Below are 21527 nucleotides of genomic sequence, written 5' to 3' on the forward strand. Positions count from 1 at the left end.
ACCACCATCCATCGTTTGTATGGGTGACAGTTTTATCAAATTTATTGACCTGACCTCCCCCTCAAAAAAAAAAAAAACCTGTCTTTTGTTCCCTTCCTGTCACTACTGACCAAAGCAAAAAACTAGGAGCTCGCAATTGCTTCATTTGTGCTTTTTTCACTCTACTTGTAAAATTTTCACTTACTATCTCATGCTTTATTTTCTTGGTTGTGTAGAATGGACGGGCAAGTTATGTAGACATATCACTTTATGGGAACAAGCTGAAACAGGATACTTTGCACTACAAGTAACAGAAAACTTAATACTTTAAACCACTGTGTCTCAACCTTTTCTGGCTGTGGACTTTGTCCTGCAACCCACCTGTCCTAGGCTAGTCACTGAGTCTTGCACTGTGACACACACCCCCGCCCAATTACACAATTTTTGCCAGTGGTCTCCTTGGAACACCCTGGCCACATGGTCCCCATTGAGAAGTGTTATCAAGCCACCAAGTACACTTTTTTTTTTGGGGGGGGCACACCCATTTGATGCTCAGGGATTACTCCTGGCTAAGCACTCAGAAATTGCCCCTGGCTTGGGGGGACCATATGGGATGCTGGGGGATTGAACCATGGTCCTTCCTTGGCTAGCGCTTGCAAGGCAGACACCTTACCTCTAGAGTCACCTCACCGGCCCCACCAAGCACACTTTCCACCTTTGGTGGTGTGGGCTCATGGGAGTCATCTGGATCAAGGATGGCAGGCAAAGGGCCAGTTTCTTTCCATGGGACTCTTCTTATCACTATCTAACTCTTCATTAGTGGTATCCTGTATATGTCTCAAAGGGCTTGTTCTTGTCATGTATAAGGCCTCATATTTGCTCCCAACACTGGTTGGCCCTGGAGCCATGACCCTCCAGGCCCTGGAAGTACTGCTACCATGTCCCCGACATTGGCTGTCTGGCCCATACATACCAGCTGGGTCAGTGTGCCAGAAAGTGACACAGGTGTGTATGGCCCTTACCTAAGAAAATACTGTCAATAGTTACTGTTCAATGGCCAGAGAACTAGTACACAAGGGAGGAAGGACATTGCCTTAGAAGTTCAAACTCTCTTACTACTCAGGGTCCCCTGAACCCCCAGATGCAATCCCTGCATGCAGAACCAGAAGTAAACCCTAAGTACAGAAGGATGTGATCCCAAAACAAACAATAAAAATTGTTCCTGTTTATCTGCATAGTTTCAAGGCTGACTTCTTCTCTCACGATGTTTGGCCATTAGACTGCTACTCAAAAGTTTGGGCAATGTGGTTGTTGTGGTCACAAAATTTCAGCTTTTTCTGAATTAAAATGAAAACTAATTCCAAGTAAGCCTCAAGGCTTTTCAACAGGCCAGTTTGCCTCCACAAGAAACCTCTCCCATCCTGCTTGCACTATCTCTTCCTTTTTATGTCCCTTTCCTTTACCTTTGATGAAGTCTTCCACACCCACACCCTCTCTTCTCGTGTGCACTTAATTTCTATGTAAGGCTGCCTTTCCTTTCTTCCCTATGCTTCTCCTGGATGTAAATCCTTCTTTCATGTTAAGATTCTCTCCCAGACTAACAAGCCTGTGAGGGGAAAAACCATAGAGCAGCCTGCAGTGTGCAGATCAGGAAGCGTGGGAACTTATGACCTTTCAGTGATGCCCACTTCAGCTTTATTCTAGCCTCAGGAAAGAGGCCTTGGGAACCTTTGGGGCTGCTTTTTCTTTACTCTAGTGCATGGCTTAACTACTGTCTAATGCACTGTCTAGCTACTCAGAATGTAATTTTGAGTATAAAACAGACTTAAACACAGTGACTTGCCTCTTCTTACTACTTGTTTTAAAACTTTAATTTTAAAACATTAGTGAAAAATTTACTTTTTTAGTGAAAACAATATACTTATATATACATACATATATATACATATATATATATATATATATATATATATATATATATATATATATATATATATATCCCTGGCTTGTGCTCAGGACTGAATTACTGCTGGTGGTGCAGAAAGGATCATATGCAAGTGCCAGGAACAGAACCTGAATCGGCTGGCTGTGTGCAGGACAAATGTCTTGCCCAATGCACTGTCTTTCTGACCCAAACTTTTGAATTTAAAATTTTTACTTTGTACTTTTAGATTTATAACAAAAAATTTCAATTCCCCACAACACTCACTGACACTGACATTTTCTTTCTCCGTGATTAGCTCTTAGCTACTTCTGGAATTAACTCTTCCATTTCTTTCTTTAAAACGTTCCCTGGGAGGGGCCAGAGAGATAGCATGGAGGTAGGGCGTTTGCCTTAGATTCAGAAGGACGTTGGTTCGAATCCCAGCATCCCATATGGTCCCCCGTGCCTGCCAGGGGCGATTTCTGAGTGCACAGCCAGGAGTAACCCCTAAGCCCTGCGGGTGTGACCCAAAAACCAATAAAATAATAATAATAATAATAATAATAATAATAAAAGTTCCCTGGGAGACCAGAGCAAAAGGAGAGCAGAAAGGGCATTTGCCTTGCACGTGGCTGTCCCAGGTTCTATCCCTGGCATCCCATATGGTCCCCTGAGCCTGCCAGGAGTAACCCCTGAGCACCAGCAGTGTGGCTCCATAACCAAAATAAAAATCTTTCCCTGTGGGTCAGGTATAGTAGGTGTCATTTGCCTTGTACTCAGATGACTCAGTTTGATCCCCAGCACCATATATGGTTTCCCAAGCATACTGGGATCTTTGGGAGTAACCCTTGAGCACTGCTTGGTGTGACAACCTCCTCCAATAACAGAAGAGTTTCTAATACTGCCTATATTTCTATGTTATGTATTGTCTGCAAACTTCCTGGGAAGTTCTAGATAACATGTTCGAGAATTTCTGCAAACTCTCTAGAAGATGAGACTCTTAACTCCTGCTAAGCACACGTTTATAGCACACACAGTATCATGTTCTTCAGGACTAGCACCCTGTATAAATATGCCACTCAATATTGACTATCTAAAACCATGTAATGATTCTTTATAGCTGAAGCATATTGTATAATTATACTTTCTTTTTTATACACATTTTGTCTATACTGAATTCAACCACTGCTTTATTTACTCAATTTTTCTGTTGCTTTTCATCACCAAAATATTTTTAAATGCCTAAACTCACATTCTCTTGAGTTTCACTTTTCCTTGAGTATTTCTTTCTGGAGTTTTCTGGATGCTTCTGGATGGATTCCAGCTTATGTCCTGATTTCCTGCTCTGTCTTCACTGATTCCCTGCCACAGCGGCCTCTTTTCTTTCTGGACTTCTTAATCTCAGAGAACATTTTCCAGTGGATTCTGAGATAAAATATTCTGTAGGTAATATGCTTGATCTCTTTGTTTAAAAATAGCTTCCTTCTACTAAGGATTTTTTATGGAGAGACAAACAGGTGGTTCAAGGGTCACTCCTGGTGGGCCTTGTGGGACTATATGTGCTGATGAAGATCAAACTTGGGTTGGTTCTTTACAAGCCAAGTGCCCTTCCTGCTCTACTAACTATCTGGCCTCTCTAACCATAAACTTAACAAATAATTCAATTGCAAGATAAATTCCATGTAAAAATTATTTTCTTCAAAAATAATACTTTTAAATTTTTTTAGAATTCTTCAGAAATTTGCACTCAATACAAATTCATTAAAATTTTTCATGCCATTCTAAAAAGCACAGAACAATTTTATTTATCTAGTTTTTGTCAATTTCTTTGTTTTGGTGTGGTTATTGAAGTTGTTGTCTCCATTTATATTTATTTATTTTCTTCTTTTCTTTTCTTTATATGCTCTGCCATGTTTTTTTTATCTCAAGACCATGGCTTTTATGTGGTGCTTATCTTTATTGTTGGAGTGCTCACTGGATATTTTAGTTGACACGTCTTTTTGTACTGTTGTGGTGTTTCACCTTCTTTTTCCCCTTCGTCTCTCAAACCTAGGATGAGAGCCTCTAGAAGGACTCCACCCATTTTCGGTGTATTTTATTTTTTCCCCCAGTTTATTACTTTTCTCTTCTTCAAACAAAACCACATGACATGAACTATTTAGCCCAGCCTCCCAAGTAGAAGGAGAAATAAGGGAGGTATCAAGACCAAACAGATGTAAGACCACTAAGTAGTAAACTAGGCACAAAGGGGACCACTTATTCTGGCAGCCCCAGGGGTGAGGGAGGAGGATATGGGAGGTAGAATGGAAACGGAGGTGGAGGTAGGACAATTCGGTGATGGGAATTCCCCTGATTTTATGTTAGTGTATACCTAAAATATTATTGTCAATGATATGTAAGCCACTATGATTAAAATAAAAATTATATTAAAATTTTTATGCCATTCTGATTTTCAGTCCCTTAAATATGAAGCTCTTTTCATGTTTCCTCTCATAGAAACTTTTTCCTCGTATTTAGGGGTTTGGGCCACACCTGGAGATGCTCAGGTACTCAGAAAGAAATTTCTGATTTCTTTCAGGGATTTCTTCTGTCTCTGTGCTCAGGGATAGCTCCTGGTGGGATTGGGGGACCATAGGAGGTGCAGGGGCTCAAATCCAATTGGATGCATCACTCCAGCCTTTGTAGAAATTTTTGAAGACCTTTTTTTTTTTTTTTTTTTTTTTTTTTTACCCCAAGCACCTCAAATTTCTGTGAGGATGAGCCCTGCTGCTATGGAACTTTCTGTTGTGCTAATCTCTAGTGACCCTTTCCAATGAGATTATCCTTTTAGACCTGGAAGCTTTTTTGTTGTTGTTATTATCGTTATTTAAGTAGCTTGATTACAAACATGATGGTAGTTGGGTTTCAGTCACAAAAAGAACGCCCCCCTTAATCAGTGCAACATTCCCATCACCAATGGTAATGGTAACGGAAACTTCTTGAACTATTTCTTGAATAATTTTCTCTTCATTTTCTCTACTCTCTCCTATAATTCTTATTTTTCATATGTGAACTTTTAAATATAATTTTCCTATTTTCTCTTTCACCGTTTCTTTTTGTTCTGTTCTCCAAGAGATATCCAATTCATTTTCTATCGGCACTTTTTAAGAGCTCTAATTTTCATTGTGCTTCTAAGGAACTCTTTTTCTTTCATGGACAACATATTATCTTCCTACTGCTGGTAAGCAAAGCTTGTTTTTAATAGTTTAGGCAGGTAATATGGTTGTGTTCAGATTTACAATATCAATGACAAAGCTATGGCCCAATTATGCCCAAGACCATCCACTGATGCTTTTGTCATCTCCAGTCCACCTCTCATGGTCATTTGAGTTTTCTAACTCAGCCCAAGAGGTTTGTTATTGGTAACCATGTTTTGTTTTGTTTTGCTTTGCTTTTGGGTCACACCCAGTAGTGTTCAGGGCTTACTCCTGGCTCTGTGCTCAGGAATTAATCCTGGCAGGGCTCAGAGGACCAGAAGGGATGCCTGGAATCAAGCCCAGGTCAGCCTTGTGTAAGACAACGCCTTACATACTGTACTAATGATCGGCCGTGGTCACCAAGTTTTTAATAACAACTTTTCTGATATTTCTTTAACTTCCTCCCTCAAGTGACCTCTAATCATCTGTGTCCTTCCGCAGAGCTGCTCTGTGGGATTGGGGATTGGTGGGGCAGAGCCAGCCTAAAGCTTGACCCGCCCCTTCCCTCTGCATCTGGTAAAGTCTCCTCATACTGGCATGCCCAGTTTTTCCCTGTTGCCACTGTCTCCTAGGTTTGCTCCTTCCACCTAATGGAGGTCCTCCCTCTTCTCAGCCCCGCCCAATGCAGCTGCTTCCAGACTAGGCCAAGGTTGCTGCCTCCCTCCCCAGCGTGTTTCACAGGTTTTCTGACAGTGCTTCCTCCACAACAGCAGGCGCTCCTGAAGGTCGAGCCGGCGCCTTACCCTTCTCTGTGCAGCCCCAGGCACAGTGCCAGCAGCTGAGGACTGTGTGTTCATTTGACATAGGGAAAAACATCCATAGGAAACGAAAGCCTTGCATGCCAAACTAGAGAGCCTTCCCAAACTGCTCAGTGTGGACATGTGGCATCACTTTAGTTTGATGCCTGATCTGCTCAGTGCTTTCTTTGCAAGAGATTGAAGGAAACCAAGGGAATGCTTCTCTTAGAAGTAGTTGATCATCTTACTTTCTACGAGGTCCTGAGCTCCTGGGAGGGCTGGGTTAGAGCCATCTTCTGAGATATGAGTGTGGGAAGAGGTTTCTCAGAAGCATCCTAAATCTTTTAAATTTATTAGTAATGTACTTTTCTTCTGTCATCACACTTGACTACTAAGACATTCTCTCGGCCATAGAGGTAGGATGCATTCCAGCCAAAAGACATTTGCATATTGCATAGGCACTGTGGCCTCACTGAGATCCTCCACCAGGGGCTTGAGGGATTTTAGAGCTGTCTGAGAAAGAAAGCCAGGTGATGGAACCCCTGAGCGATCAGATGGTCCTCTGGCCATCCAGTCCCCTCTGCTCTCCACAGGCCTCATTCCTCACGCAGCACAGGGGCCCAGCCTAGCTGGTGCAGGGACAAGGCTCTTGCCTAGCATGGTGGCATCGTTAGGTCGTCCTGTCCCTTTTCTTTCTGGAAACTGCCCCTCGTGCCCCACCGTACCCAGGGCCATAGGAGTAGCCTGGGTCTCAAGACAGGCTGGATAAGACCCCGATGGGTCCCAAGTGCCTGCAGTGCCTGAGGACACACTCTCTTTGCCCAACTGCGGACGCCCAGCGGTGAGGGGTGGGGAGGGAGATAGGAGAGACAAAGACAGAGAGGGGGAGAGAGACAGACAGATGGCGGAGAGAGGAGAGAAAGAGGAAAGAGTGGGGAGAGAGACAGACAGAGACAGAGAGGGGGGAGAGAGAGACAGAGATGGGGGAGAGGAGAGAAAGAGGAGAGAGTGGGGAGAGAGAGACAGAGAGGTGGAGAGCGGAGAGAGACAGAGACAGGGGAAGAGAGAGGAGGGAGATAGAGATGAAGGAGAGAGAGGAGACAGACACAGAGAGATGGGGGAGAGAGAGGAGAGAGACACATAGAGACAGTGTGAGAGACAGACAGAGACAGGGAGAGAAAGGAGAGGGACAGGGACAGGGGGAGAGAGAGGAGGCAGATACACAGAGATAGTGGGAGAGACAGAGACAGGGGGAGAGAGAGGAGACAGATACACAGAGATAGTGGGAGAGACAGACAGCGACAGGGGGAGAGAGAGGAGAGAGACAAACATACAGAGAGGGGGAGAGAGAGGAGAGAGACAAACATACAGAGAGGGGGAGAGAGAGGAGAGAGACAGAGACAGAGAGGGGGGAGAGAGAGACAGAGAGGTGGAGAGACAGAGATAGGGCGAAGAGAGAGGAGGGAGACAGAGATAAAGGAGAGAGAGGAGACAGACACAGAGATGGGGGAGAGAGAGGAGAGAGACACACAGAGACAGTGTGAGAGACAGACAGAGACAGGGAGAGAGAGGAGAGAGACAGAGAGAAGGGAGAGAGAGGAGAGAGACAGAGGCAGGGGGAGAGAGAGGAGACAGATACACAGAGATAGTGGGAGAGACAGACAGAGACAGGGGGAGAGAGAGGAGAGAGACAAACATACAGACAGGGGGAGAGAGAGGAGAGAGACAGACAGGGGAGAGAGACAGAGGCTGGGGGAGAGACAGAGAAGGGGGAGAGACAGACAGACAGGGGGGGAGAGAGAGGGGAGGGGGCAAAGCCGGAGAGCCAGAGAGCCAGAGAGGGGGGAGAGGGAGCAGCCAAGACTGAGCCGCGCCCCTGCATCGCGCCTGCGCGGCCGCTGCCGGGCCGCGCCCCAGCCGTGCGCACGCGCGCCCCAGCCGAGGGGCGGGCCTTCCGGCGGAAGCGGAAGCGGGCGCGAAGTGCGGGTCTGCGGGCTGCCGGCGGGTGCGGCTCGAGGTAGGACGAGTCGTCGGGTGGCGCCGCCCCCCGCTCGGCTCCCGCGCTCGGGGGGCGCCTCGGGCACTTCCGCGGGGGGCCGGGCCGGGCCCGGTGCGAGCGCTCTCCCTGCACCCTGCACCCGCGCGCCTGGGCCCCGCAGGCCCCGCTCTCTGCAGCCCCGTCGCCCGCGCCGTCCCCGCACCCGCGTCCTTCCGGGGCCCAGCTCCGCGCGCTCTCGGCCTCGCCGCCTCCGGACCCGCCGTCCCTCCCTGCGTTGCCTTCTCCGTCGGCTCCCTCTTCGCGCCCAGCCCTCCGCGAGGACTCTTCGGACGCTGGAGCAGGCGTGTGTGCGGCGTTTAGTGCTTTCCCTTGGGAGCTGTTGCCCAGCACTTAGCCCGGCTCTGCGCTCGGGGGTCGCTTCTGACGGGCTCGCGGCCCATTCAGCCCAGGCTCGCCATCCGCAGGCCACTGTGCCCTCCCCAGGTTGTGGCTCTCCTTTCCTTCGAGAGGGGAGTCCGTGGGGATCTGAAGCCCAGCACAGCTCGGGTGACTGGGAAGGTGTTTTGACGGGCTTGTGTCGGTGTTCGGATCCTTTCCTGCGCTCCCCATCTCTTGCCCCTTCATCTGGTGTGTGCTTCTTCTCGAAACTGGGAGCGAAGATTCAATGATTAGAACCCCCGTTTTCTACATTAACGAGTGTGAGATGGTTAACTGGTAGCTTAAGCTGCTATCTAGAACAGATGCTCGTCTACACCCTTGAGTTAGCCATGTCATATTTTGAAGAAATAGGCCTTATGGGTCTTAAAAGGACACCCTACTGCTCTTGGTCACTTGTTCTCCCATCCACCGTGCTTCTGGCTACCCGGGCCTGTTCTGGGCTGGGTCCTCCTGCTGAATCTGCCTCTTATTCCCAAGTGACTGTTTCTCATCAAATGTCCTCAGCATCCTTGCAGACCGTAGACGGTTAGGGTCTCCAACTTGTTCACATCTCTGTCTTCTCTGAGTAGACATGATTTATTTCAGTTAGGACCCTTTGGGATCACAACCTCCTGGCAGCTTCCCCTTGCTTGCTTGAGGAAGCTGCTTGGAGTGGCTGCTTTGCTGAAAAAGTCTCCTCCTGACAAGTATCACAGTCATGAGGAAGACACCCCACACTCTTTGGTGGGGCATTATGACAGGACAGGATTTGGCTCTGACTTGGCACAGATATAGAGGTCAGCTCGAGCAGACAGCAGTGCCATCCGGGAGAATCAGAGGTGGGTGAGTTTTGCCCTGCCCTGCCTCTGCTGGGGTGCTGCTGGAATTGACTCCGCATGCCCAAAGGGCAGTCTTTCTGTACGCCTCGCCTCGGGAGTTTTAAGATCAGCCTTCCACTGTCATTGTGTGTGCTTGGTTCTCTCTCTGCATTCAGAATGCTCAGGTATTAAATAAAACCTTTTCTTTGGGGGACGGAGAGATAGCACAGCAGATAGATCTGCTGTGACCTGAGATAGATCTGGGTTCGGTTCCCGGCATCCAGTTTGGTCCCCTGAACCTGCCAGGAATGATTTCTGACAGCAGAGCCAGGAATAATCCCTGAGTGCTGCCAGGTGTGACCCAAAAACCAAACCAAAACAAAACAAAAAAACCCAAAACCCAAAAACACCCAAATAAAAAAAAAAAAAAACCTGTTCTTTGAAGTGACATGGGGTAAATATTAATGTCTCGGAGGGTCTTGCCCCCCCCCTTTTTTTTATTTAGTCACTGTGACATTACAGAGTTACTCATAGCTGGGCCTGCAATGTTTCCAAACTGATCCCTTCACTGTTTTGGTTCCCCCCCCCTCGTCTGTCAATGCTCCCCACTCAGTTACCTCTTACTATTGGGGAGTGTGAAGCCCCTCTTCCCTCTCTGTGAAAGGAGACTCTCTGAGTTTCTCCTTTCGGGTGGGGAACGGACAGCTGGGGCTGGCACCACTCTCTGTTCACACGAGCCCTAATGTGCAGGTGCTCCAGCATCGCTCCACCATTCTTTCTGCCTTGACTGAGTCAAGACATTGTGGAGAAGACAGCTGCTCCAGGAAGCTTTCCAGGCTGTCTCCCAGGCCTGCTTCTTGTTGAAACTGTCTACACTGAGGCCTCCTGTCAACTGCCTGAGGGAGTAGTGAATGACTGGCTTCTTTCCTGGCCCCCAGTTGAAGTCTGTAAACACGGAGGTTTCCGTTTTCTCTTAACATCTACCATTGCTCTCCTATTTATGTTTGTTCACAGAACAGAAACACCTCTGGCCCTCCTGGCCGCTGGACCCAGTAACTTCTGGGCATGCTACAGTTCTTGAGCTGAATCTGGGCAAAAAGATGCCTGTCTCACGAGACACAGAATAGTGATTCGGGTGAGGGCAAGTGTAGACAGGGGAATGTGCATACAGACTTGCCCCTGGGTCTCTGGTTGTCTGTGGTGGGTGAGGGCAAGTGTAGACAGGGGAATGTGCTCGCAGACCTACTCTCGATCTCTGGGGTGTCTGTGGTAGACCCTCAGGCACTCACAGTCAAGGCATTAAAAAACAAAACTATGACAAATGCCTACAACTTTTTCCTTGAAGCGTTTCGTGTCCCAGCAAATGAAGGGCCCCTGTCAAGTAACTGCTCTGGAGAGGCATGTCCCAGGGTTTCAGATCTCAGCCAAATCGACCCAAAATTTTCTTTGTACTTGTGGGAATCCTGAGATGATCTGTGATTCAGAATGTGAGAACTTGGCAGCGTGAAAGACTGAAAATGGGTACATGTTTAATTCAAAGAGTGAGCTTTCATGGTTAGGGTGAGAATGGAAAGAAATTTTGAATAAAATCAAAGCAGAGGCCCTCTTGGCTTCTTGTGAAATAAAGCGGAGAATGTTTCTTTCGAGCACACAGTTGTTGTTGCTTGCAGTTGCAGGAGGAAAATGCTCACAACAGCCGTTCCTTTTTCTCTGAAGGCGGGCAAAGGCGGCCAAGCACAGTGGAGCAGACTGGCACAAGTGTGTGTATGTGTGTGTGTGCTTGTATGAGCAGAAGCCAACAGTTCTCTGCTGCTCCTCCCTGCTTGAGAGAGAGGGAGAGAGGGGGGTGAGGGAGGGAGAGAGAGAGAGAGAGAGAGAGAGAGAGAGAGAGAGAGAGAGAGAGAGAGAGAGAGAGAGAGAGTGAGTTCTCTGCTGCTCCTCCCTGCTTGAGCTCATTGGCCTGACCTTGCTGAGGGAACTGGTGGGTGCAGCTGAACAGCTGGATGGACCTTCAGCCAGTCCTCCCAATGCCAGTCACTTCTGCAGCTGCCGGTGGGTTGGTGGGGGCTTTGGGCCCTTAGCTCTGCAAAGAGCCTGGGGAGACACGGTTGCCCTTTCATTTGCTTCCTCACCACAAGCCTGTCAAAGCCCTGGTGAGCTCAAGTGAAACCTGCACCAGTCGAGCTTGTGCACTCCATCCTGGCCACCCCTGTGGGGCTGTGGTACTCCCCAGGATGGATGTGTAGAGGAGCCAAATTTGGCTCAGGGCTTTATACTGGCATCTCTCAAGGACCGTACGCCATGCTGGCTTCCGTCACCCTAGGAGGTTTCCTTCCTTGGCTTGCTGACTTGTTTGTGTTTCTTCCTTTATGAAATGGAGCTTAGAGCTATGTTAAAGGTGGAGGGTGCCATGCTGTCTGACAGGGTCACACACACTCCCACGTGGTGCTGTTGTTGCCCTCACTGACCCCTCTGGTGGGACTGGGCCTTTGCCAGGGAGCCTTGCCATCTTAGGAATGGTTGTTTTTTTGGTGTGTGGTTGTGGGGTGTTTTTTTTTTTTTGTTGTTGTTGTTCGTTTGTTTTTGGGCCATACCCGGAGACATTCAGGGGTGACTCTTGGCTATGCACTCAGAAATCACTTCTGGCTCGGGGACACCAGGTATCAAACCCAGGTTCGTCCTGGGTCAGTCATGTGCAAGGCAAATGCCCTACCGTTGTGCTATTGCTCCGGCCCCCTCTTAGGACTGATTTTACCAAGAGAAGCAAATGCCCGTGCCTTTAGAGAAAACCATAGTGAAAAGAATAGACTCGAAATACAAGAAATCAGTTTTCATGGTTGAGAAATGGTCATTGGGAGTGGGATTGTGTGTGGGGAATCACACCTGGCTGTGCTGAAAGCTTGCTCCTGGGGCCAGATGTGGTCCTAGGAGGATCCAACCAGGATTGCTGTGTGCCAGGCTGCACTTTACCCTTGCACTATCCTGTCAAGAGCTTCTTTGATTGCATCTTTTGTTACATGTAATACTTTTTTTTTTTGTCCTACTTCTCATCTTGTCTGAGCTCTTTCTTGTTTTTAAACTTCAGAGTATGTGGTGCTAAAGTGATAGCACAATGGATAGGGTAGTTTGCCTTGCATATGGCTTACCCTGGTTCAATCCCAGGCATCCCATAGGGTCCACTGAGTGTGCCAGAGCCAGGAGTAACCTCTGACAGCCACTGGCTATGACCCAAAAGCCAAAATAATAAAATAAAAAAGTTTAGAGTATGTAGTTTTCTATTTAAAGCCAGTCACCGGGGACAGAAGGTGGCTCAAGGGGCCCAGAATATGCCTAGTTTGACCCCAGCATTGCATGCCTTGCATCCAACACTCCTGCAGTAGTCCCAGGGGCCCCAGCACTATGAGACACCAGTAGGTCTCTAATGTCATAATATCTGACAGTGAGTTTTGTGCAGCTTCTTTGTAACTCTATTCAGATCTCAGCCTTGACTGACTACCTCACCTTGCAATTGGGCCAGGTTTTACTGTAAATCTCTTCAACTGTTTTCATGTGACTGCCCGCCTGCCCTTCCCAAGTAGCCATGTGTGCCCATCACTGCCCTCCCTCCCCCAGTGAGCTGGGACCCCTGCTCACTTAGTAGACTTAGTCCAAGACATTTGGGCCACTTTTTTAGTGTGTTTGTATAAATCCTTATTTCAGGCTTCCAAAAGAACTTGTTTCAGTTCCTGAATGGGAAATAAAGATCTTTTAAAACTTTTATTTTTTGAATTTGGTTGGAATAAAATCTCTTGAATAAATAATAAAAAAAATTATTTTAGTGGAGAGGGGGCACACCCAGCAGCTCAGGACTTATTACTGGCTCTATGCTTTGGGATCACCCCTAGTATATGCAGGGACCATATGTAGTGCCAAGGATAGAACTCAGGTCAGCTGCATGCAGGGCTAGTGTCCCACCTATTATTATATATCACTGATGATATATCATTACATCACCATATATCACCATATATATGATATATCATCAATGATATAATATATATATTTGGGGGGGGGATTTGGGTCACACTCGGCAGCGCTCAGAGGTTACTCCTGCCTCTACACTCAGAAATCGCTCCTGGCAGGCGCGGGGGACCATATGGGGTGCTGGGATTCAAACTATCATCCTTCTGCATGCAAGGCAAACACCTTATCTCCATGCTATCTCTCCAGCCCCGATATATAATATATTTTTATGTTACATATATCGTGATATATATATATATGATTACATATTGTTATAATATCATTCCTGCCCCCATAGTGGAAATGTACAAAGAAGTTTAGAAGTTCAACTTAGTAACTTGTAGTTAGAGAGAATTTCTCGTGAGATATTTTTACTCCCTGGGTAGTAGTGGTGGAGGTGGGCCTAGTGATGGAGATAAGACCCAGGACCTCATGGCTGATTGTACTGTCCTGAGTAAGGCACACCCCACCCCATCCTGTGCTCTAGTCGAAGACCTTGAACAGTTCCTCAAGTCACAAATCAAAAATGATGACAAGAATTTATTTGGAGAAGGGGCCGGAGAGATAGCATGGAGATAGGGCGTTTGGCTTGCATGCAGAAGGATGGTGGTTCGAACCCCAGCATCCCATATGGTACCCTGAGCCTGCTAGGAGCGATTTCTGAGCGTGGAGCCAGGAGTAACCCCTGAGCCAGACTGCTGGGTGTGACCCAAAAAAAAAAAAAAAAAAAAAAAAAAAAAAAAAGAAGAAGAAGAAGGAGAATTTATTTGTAGGCTGGAGCCTTGCATGCAGCTAACCTGGGTTCAATCCCCACCATCCCATATGGTCCCCTGAGCATGCTAGGAATGATTTCTGAGTACAGAGCCAGGAGTAACCCCTGAACGCCACTGGGTGTGGCCCCAAAACAAAAAAACAAAGAAAAAATAAATTATTGGAAATGATGAATTCCGGTTGTTTTCCTTTCCAGGTCCTGCCCTTGTGTTCAGTGATGGGTGTAAGAGGTTTGCAGGGATTTGTGGGCAGTACGTGCCCACATATACGCACAGTGGTGAACTTGAGAGAGCTGGCAGAGCAGCACCAGAACAAGCACCCCAGATGCCCTCCTACCATTGTGGTAGATGCCATGTGTTGTCTCAGATACTGGTACACGCCTGAGTCTTGGGTCTGTGGTGGCCAGTGGAGAGAGTACTTCACCGCTCTGCAGGAGTTTGTTAGGGTCTTTACAGCTGTTGGCATCAAGCTCATCTTCTTTTTTGATGGCATGGTAGAGCAAAATAAGAGAGAGGAATGGGTGAAGCGAAGACTCAAGAACAACAAGGAGATCTCTCGAATTTTCCACTACATCCGGTCACACAGGCAGCAGCCAGGCAGAAATATGTTCTTCATACCCTCAGGACTGGCCATATTCACACGCTTTGCTCTGAAAGCCCTGGGCCAGGAAACACTCTGTTCGCTTCAGGAGGCTGACTATGAGGTGGCTTCCTATGGCCTCCAGAACGACTGTCTGGGGATCCTCGGGGAGGACACCGACTACCTGATATATGACACCTGCCCCTACTTCTCCATCAGCGAGCTCTCCTTGGACACGCTGGAGACAGTCATGCTCTGCAGGGACAAGCTCTGTGAGACCTTGGCCCTTCGCCGAGCTGACCTTCCTCTCCTGGCCTGCCTGCTCGGCAACGACATCGTCCCAGAAGGCCTGTTTGAGAGCTTTCGGTATAGGTGCTTGTCGTCCTACACTTCGGTGAAAGGGAACTTTAACAAGAGGGGCAACATCATCTTAGCTGTGGCAGACCACATAGCTAAAGTCCTTCATCTGTACCAGGGTGAGAAAAAGCTAGAAGAGATGTTGCCTTTGGGACCAAACAAAGCTCTTTTTTATAAAGGACTGGCATCGTATCTCTTGCCAGGACAGGAATCTCCCTGGGTTTTCCAAAATCCTGAAGACGTAATAACTTTGAACAAAGAGTACATAGACCCTAAATCCACCATCCCAGAAGTTCTTGTAACTGCAGACCCTGAATCCAGCAAGCAAGAAGTTGCCATGTATATAGATCCTGAAAGTGGTCAAGAAATTCCCATGTGTGCGGGCTCTGAGTCCAAGCAAGAATGTTCCATACCTGTGTATCATGAATCCAAGCGAGCATCACCTCGAGAGGCAGACCTTGAGTGTGAGCCGGAGGCTGAAAGGAAACATGGAGATCTCACGAAGTCACAGCCTGAAGTCAAGCGCCAATCGACCATGGGTTCAGACCCAGAAATCTTAATGGTATGTTGATGTGTCCACTCACATCTGTCTTGTCTGGAAGTGTGTTGTTCATTGAGGAATTTTTGTTTTTATTTTTGGGCCACACCCGGTGACACTCAGGGTGTGTCTATATGTTCAGAAATTGCCCCTGGCTTGGGGGACCGTATGGGACTCGGGGGGATCTAACCATGGTCCGTCCTAGGCTAGCACACACAAGGTAGAGACACCTTAATGCCCTGTGCCACCATTCCTGCCTCTCATTGAGGAATTTGTCTGTGAGAAGCTGACAATAATGTGCAGTGGTCATGTCATGGCTCTATGTGGTAGGGAGGAATCTGGGTGTTTGGTGGGAAGTATGACTCAGAAGGATTGATTATTTACCCTCAAAAAGAGTACTAGAAGATCAAAAGAGAAAGACCATTGTAGGTTAAGGTGAGTTCCTAGAGGTTTTCAGGGGAAGAAGCAGAGCCATATCTGAAATTCACTTTGAATTGGCAAATCTAGGGGGTTGAGGCTGAGCACAGTTGAGTTTTGAATCTGGGTCACCTAGGGGCACAGTGGTCAATAAACAGGCTGGAGCCTGGAGTATAACGGGAGAAGCATTTGGGAAAGGTAGCACATGGTCAGATTATGGACACTTGTAATGCCACACGAAGATTTTGATAGTCATGTGGAATACTTACTAATGGAGGGCCCCAATTATCCATATTGTATTTGCTTCTGTCCTAGGTATATTCTTCACATTATCTCATTTAATACTTTCAACAGCCCCTTGAGAGGAATTATCTAATATTACAAATGAGACATACGGCCACAGAAGCCTTCTGTTGTTCTACAGCGGTGGCTGTCGGTCTCTGGTGCGATTACAAGTGTGGGAATTCTGGGTCATTTTTCATGGTTCCTCATGCCAGGCCTGTTCTTTTGCCATGCCTGGTCCCAACTTGTGATGTCTGATGCCTGCAGTCAGCTCAGAACTTTGCCTCTTCTCCTGCCTTTTCTGTAGTATGCAGAGTTGACGCCCTTTTCCTTGCCTTCCACAGCTTTAGGATAGAAACCAGAATGTGCAGGAGGCCCCTCACACCTCTCCATCAGGCCTCCTGGAAAGCTCTCCTGGCCCATAGACAGGTTTCTCTTGTCACACACAGCTCAGTATCACTCACACATTCCACACAGCCCTGAGCCCTGCATTGTGGAGCTACTAGACTGATAGTGTCTGGGTCTGACTCAGATCACTCCCCTCCGCTCTCATGCTAGTGTGTGCCTTTACTTTTTGGCTGTTCTGTACTTAGTGATCACTTCTAGCTCTGCTCGAGGACCATCTGGGATGCCAGGGCTTGAACCAGCCATTTGCAAGGCAAACGCCCTCGCTGTGCTATTGCTCCAGCCCTGTGCTGGTTTCTTAAATCTTCAGTGGGCTGTTCCTTTTCACTTGTATCTTTTATTTTTTTATTTTGGGGGGGGGTCAAATCTGCTGGTGCTAAGGGATTGCTCCTGGGCATCCTAGAAGTGCTGAAGCTCAAACCAAGGTTCTGCTGTGTGCAGGGCAGGTACCATAGCCTCTTTACTATCTCTCCCAATCCTCTTAGAATTTTTTTGGTTTTGGCCCATACCTGGTGGTGCTTAGGGCTTACAACTGGTTCTATGCCCAGGGATCACTCCTGGCATTCAGGAGCTCTATATGGTGCCAGGAATTGAAACTGGGTCAGCTTCATGGAAGGCAGGGTGTAGCTTCCTTAATTTATCTGAGAGGAGAGTGAGGAGAAAGAACAGATCCCTGCAGAAATTACCCCAGCTGAACTGCTCTGAGGTTAGGGGAGAGTGGGGGTGTGTGGTCTGTACCCCTGGAGCTGGGCAGGACAGAGTCCCTTGGTGTGGGATAGCACTAAAGCAAAAGTTGCCCTGTGCAGAGACACTTGCTGCCTGCTCTTTCCATTAGCCCAGGGCTTTTGCTTCACTCTTGGAAAGCATTTGTATGTTTTTAATCCTGTACGTTCCCCAATTTCTTTCATCTGTTTGATGAAAGATGCTCCAGGGAAAGGCCACGCACCTTGCTCCCTGGCATTGCTCTGTCCCTCCATAGCAGAGCATTTTGGAAGAGAAGTCAGCCTCAGGAATAAGTGTGTGGATCACTTCACATGGGATAACCTGACATAATCCTCAGTTTAGAAAAAAGCAGTGCACTGACAACGGTCTGGTCAACGAGTCCAGAGGGTAATTAGGAGAACTGACTTGAGAACCAGTGATGCCCATGAAGGGCAAAGGGTGCTGCACCTCAGATGCTGTGCAGCTACCAAAATTGGAGATTTGCTAGCAGGATGGTTCTAATTGACTATGACTTTTTGTCACGATATCAACTCTTGAAATAAAAAAGGAATCAGAACTGGAAGAAGAAATGGAAAATTATATTGAAGTACTTCTGCTTTAACAGATCATGAAGTGCTTGACAGCTCAAAAGGAGCACTGAGATAAATAAGTTCACTGCAGATTTTATTTATTTATTTTATTTTATTTTTTTTGGTTTTTGGGCCACACCCTGTGACACTCAGGGGTTACTCCTGGCTATGCGCTCAGAAGTTACACCCTGTGACACTCAGGGGTTACTCCTGGCTATGCGCTCAGAAGTTGCTCCTGGCTTCTTGGGGGACCATATGGGACGCCGGGGGATCGAACCGCGGTCCGTCCTAGGCTAGCGCAGGCAAGGCAGGCACCTTACCTCCAGCGCCACCGCCCGGCCCAGATTTTATTTATTTTAAATAAACACTATGATTTGCAGAGTTGCTCATAGCAGGGTTTCAAGTACATGGTGTTCTAGCACCAGTCCCTCCAGTGCCCCCTTCCTTCCACCAGAGCCCCCAGGTGCCCACCACCAGCCTGCCTCCTGGGCAGGCACATTCTAGGGTAAGTTATAGTTTGGTTTTTCCAGTGTCACTTGCTTTATAGTTTTAACTGTACGAACCTCACATCTCTCCACCACCATGTGCTCAAACTTCTTCGCCTCTTCTTACTTCCCCTTTGGTTTCTTTCCTCCTCTCCTCCTCACTTCTGTTATCCAGAGTGAAGGGCAATCTAGGCTTCCCCTTTTTGAGACAGACCTTGTATGTCACAGGTAAGTGAGATCATACTGGGTTATGGACACCAGCCTGTATTTTTTTGCCCAGCTGCCTGCTCATGTCCCAAGTTTGAGGGACACCTATTCCACTTCTCAGTACCTGAAGAAGAGAACAAGGGCTGCTGATATAGGACAGCACAGTCAGTCTAGGTTTGTTCTCTGGCACCAGCATCAGATATAGCCCCAGAGCACAGCCAGGAGTGAGCCCTAAGCACTCCTAGGTGGGGCCCACGATAAGCTAATCACCAGGTGTTGGTTCTGTTTAAAGGTCATGTCTTCCTTTTGGGGGAAATGAGTGTGTTGTCTTGAACTCCACACAGGTGGCAAGAACACAGCACGTGCAGGCGGAGAGCTACCTGGTGTACAACATCATGACCAGCAGAGAGATCGAATGCAGCAACACCCTGGAAGATGCCCTTGACCAGGCGCTGCCCAGCCAGGCCTTCATATATCGCCCCGTGCGGCAGCGTGTGTACTCGCTCCTGTTGAGTCACATCACAGGTGAGTGCAGCGTCCCTGCCACTCCAGACATGTATCTTGGTGTGTGAGAACATCTCGACCTGCTTAGGCGACAGTATAGTAGGACTCTGCCTCTGTGTAAACCTAAAATGTAGCTCTGAAGAAGCAGGATGGGGTAAAAATGCCTGCATGCAGCCAACCCCAGTTAGATTCTGGGCACCCCAGGTGGTTCCTCAAGCACAGAGTCCAGAGGAAGCACTGAGCACTTCTGGGTAGGCAATCCAGCAACAAACAAACAAACAGGATAAATAAAATACAATCTAAAATAGAATACCACTCAGTCACATGTAAAAAATGCAGCCTAGAACCCTGGCACTTGTAGTGAACAAGCAGCAGATTGCTAGTCTTTAAAAGGAGTGTGTGGTTTCTACAAAGCATCATTTTTTTCTGTGCTCTAAAAGATTTGTACAGTTGTTTTGTTTTATTTGGGGCCACACCCAGTGGCAATTGAATTACTCCAGGCTCTACACTCAGAAATCACTTTGGGCAGGTTTCGAGGATCATATGGGATGCTAGAATCGAACCTGGGTATGCAGCATACAAGGCAGACAACCTTCCCACTGGGCTCAAGCCCAGATTTATACTTTTTTTTTTGTGGGCCACACCCAGTGATGGGCTATGCACTCAGAAATTGCTCCTGGCTAGGGGGACACCAGGGGATCAAACTGCGGTCTGTCCTAGGTCAGCGCATGCAATGTAAATGCCCTACCGCTTGCGCCACTGCTCTGGCCCTCAAATTTATACTTTTTGTTTTGTTTGTTTTTGGGCTATACCTGTGGCTCTTATGGGTTACTCCTGACTCTGTGCCCAGGAGACCCTGGCAGGCTCGGGACCATATGGGACGTCGGGGATCAAACCTGTGTCATCAGCCACATGTAAGGCATATGCCCTACCTCTGTGCTATGGCTTCAAACCTGGATTTTTAACCTGTACTTTTTTAAGTGGGGACTTCAGTAGTCGTGGAAGAGTGTAGTAGCTTGTGTGCATTGTAAGAAGACTGTCTGCTTCCCCCCTCAGTGCGATGCTCATAGAATAATTGTACAATCTATACTACTAAGAAATATTATAATGTACTACAATCTGGGGACTTGAGGGACAAAGTAATTGTACATATGTTTTGTTTTATTAATTTGGCTGAATGTTCAAAATTAAGGTGTCAGCAAGGGGATTTCTTCTGAGAATTCTGTTTATGGGTGATCACCTTCCCACTGTAACTTCACCTTGTCCTCTTTCTTTGCATCTTTGTCTTCATAAAGTAAAATAAAATAAAAAAATTAAAAAAAAAGAATTGTAAAATTTAGGGAAATAAGCTCAGATCTCTCTTAGCTTCTTTTGTATTGAAGGTTATGTTTTCTCCCAACTTTGTGTGTCTGTCCTTGAGTAGCAACAAGAGTGAGTGGAGGGGCCTGTAAGGGCAGAGTGGTGTGGCTAGGATGCCAAGATAGAGGATATGACTCAGGATTCAGCCGAGGTTGGGCCGGCATTTCCAGAGTGTAGAGCACTTTGGGCAGAGATGGGATCCCTTGACAGGCTCTTGGGAAGCTCCAGCCCTGACACCCTGGTCTGGGGGGTGAAGGTCAGCAGTGTTCTCAGAAGTGGAGGCAGGACTAGAAGCAGAAAAGCCGGACACAGGTGGTTTCCAATATCAACATGCAGCCATGTCAGGATTATGCAGCTGTTCCCACGTGGAGTGTTCACCCTCTCTGAAAGGGGTGTTAGATGGCCAGTTGGACGGGGCACTGCCAGGTTCTCTGAGCACAGCTCCCACTCCATTGCCAGCAGACCTGGCATCTGCCTTCCCACTTTTGCAAAGACATGAGAGAGATGTTTGAGTAGGTTTAAACATAAACATATACTGCTTATATGCCTTTTTATTTTTGAGACTGTTCATTTTTTAATTTTATTTTTTCTCATCCTAATCTACGATATCATATTTTTACTTTTGTTTTTTTTGGGGGGTCACACCCAGCCGCACTCGGGGTTACTCCTGGCTCTGTGCTAAGAAGTTGCTCCCGGCAGGCATGGGGGACCATATGGGATGCCGGGATTTGAACCATCGAACCACCATCCATCCTGGATCAGCTGCTTGCAAGGCAAATGCCCTACCGCTGAGCTAACTCTCCAGCCCCTAAGCTAGTTTTCTTAATTTGCCCTCTCTAATTCATTAAAAGGCAACTGATGTGTGTGTGTGTCTATTTAGATATATATTTGTAGACGTCCATTTTATTGCTCTCATTAGTTTTCTAGGGGAACATAAGGATTTTTGCTGTGTATATTTTTTTATGTTTTTTATTAATATAGTTATTTAAGCACCATAGTTACAAACGTTTTTGTAGCTGGGTTTCAGTCATAAAAAAGTAAACTCCCTTCACCTGTGCAACCTTCCCGCCACCAATACCCCCCAACTCCCTCCTCCCCACCCCCGGCCTGTATTTGGGACAGGCATTCTATTTCTCATTCATTATCATTGTTGTGATAATTGTTGGTGTAGCTATTTCTCTAACTTCACTCACTATTCTTTGTGCTAAGATTCATACAA

General features: G+C 47.2%; 1 protein-coding gene across 3 annotated transcripts in view; it reads left to right on the forward strand.

Annotated features, from left to right (window-relative positions):
* The window catches only part of FAM120B (family with sequence similarity 120B), a 60750-nt gene that overhangs the window by 7125 nt on the left and 32098 nt on the right, over positions 1–21527 (forward strand). For 2 of the 3 annotated variants that reach the window (XM_049785168.1, XM_049785170.1), the window contains exons 2-3: positions 14080–15381; positions 18790–18970. In XM_049785168.1, the coding sequence (XP_049641125.1) occupies positions 14080–15381; positions 18790–18970 (1483 nt within the window). Of the gene's footprint in view, positions 1–7852; positions 7894–14079; positions 15382–18789; positions 18971–21527 lie in introns of those variants that run through there. The other variant, XM_049785169.1, reaches the window with a different exon arrangement.

The sequence above is a fragment of the Suncus etruscus genome, chromosome 12 (assembly GCF_024139225.1).
Source record: "Suncus etruscus isolate mSunEtr1 chromosome 12, mSunEtr1.pri.cur, whole genome shotgun sequence".
Classification (NCBI taxonomy): domain Eukaryota; kingdom Metazoa; phylum Chordata; class Mammalia; order Eulipotyphla; family Soricidae; genus Suncus; species Suncus etruscus.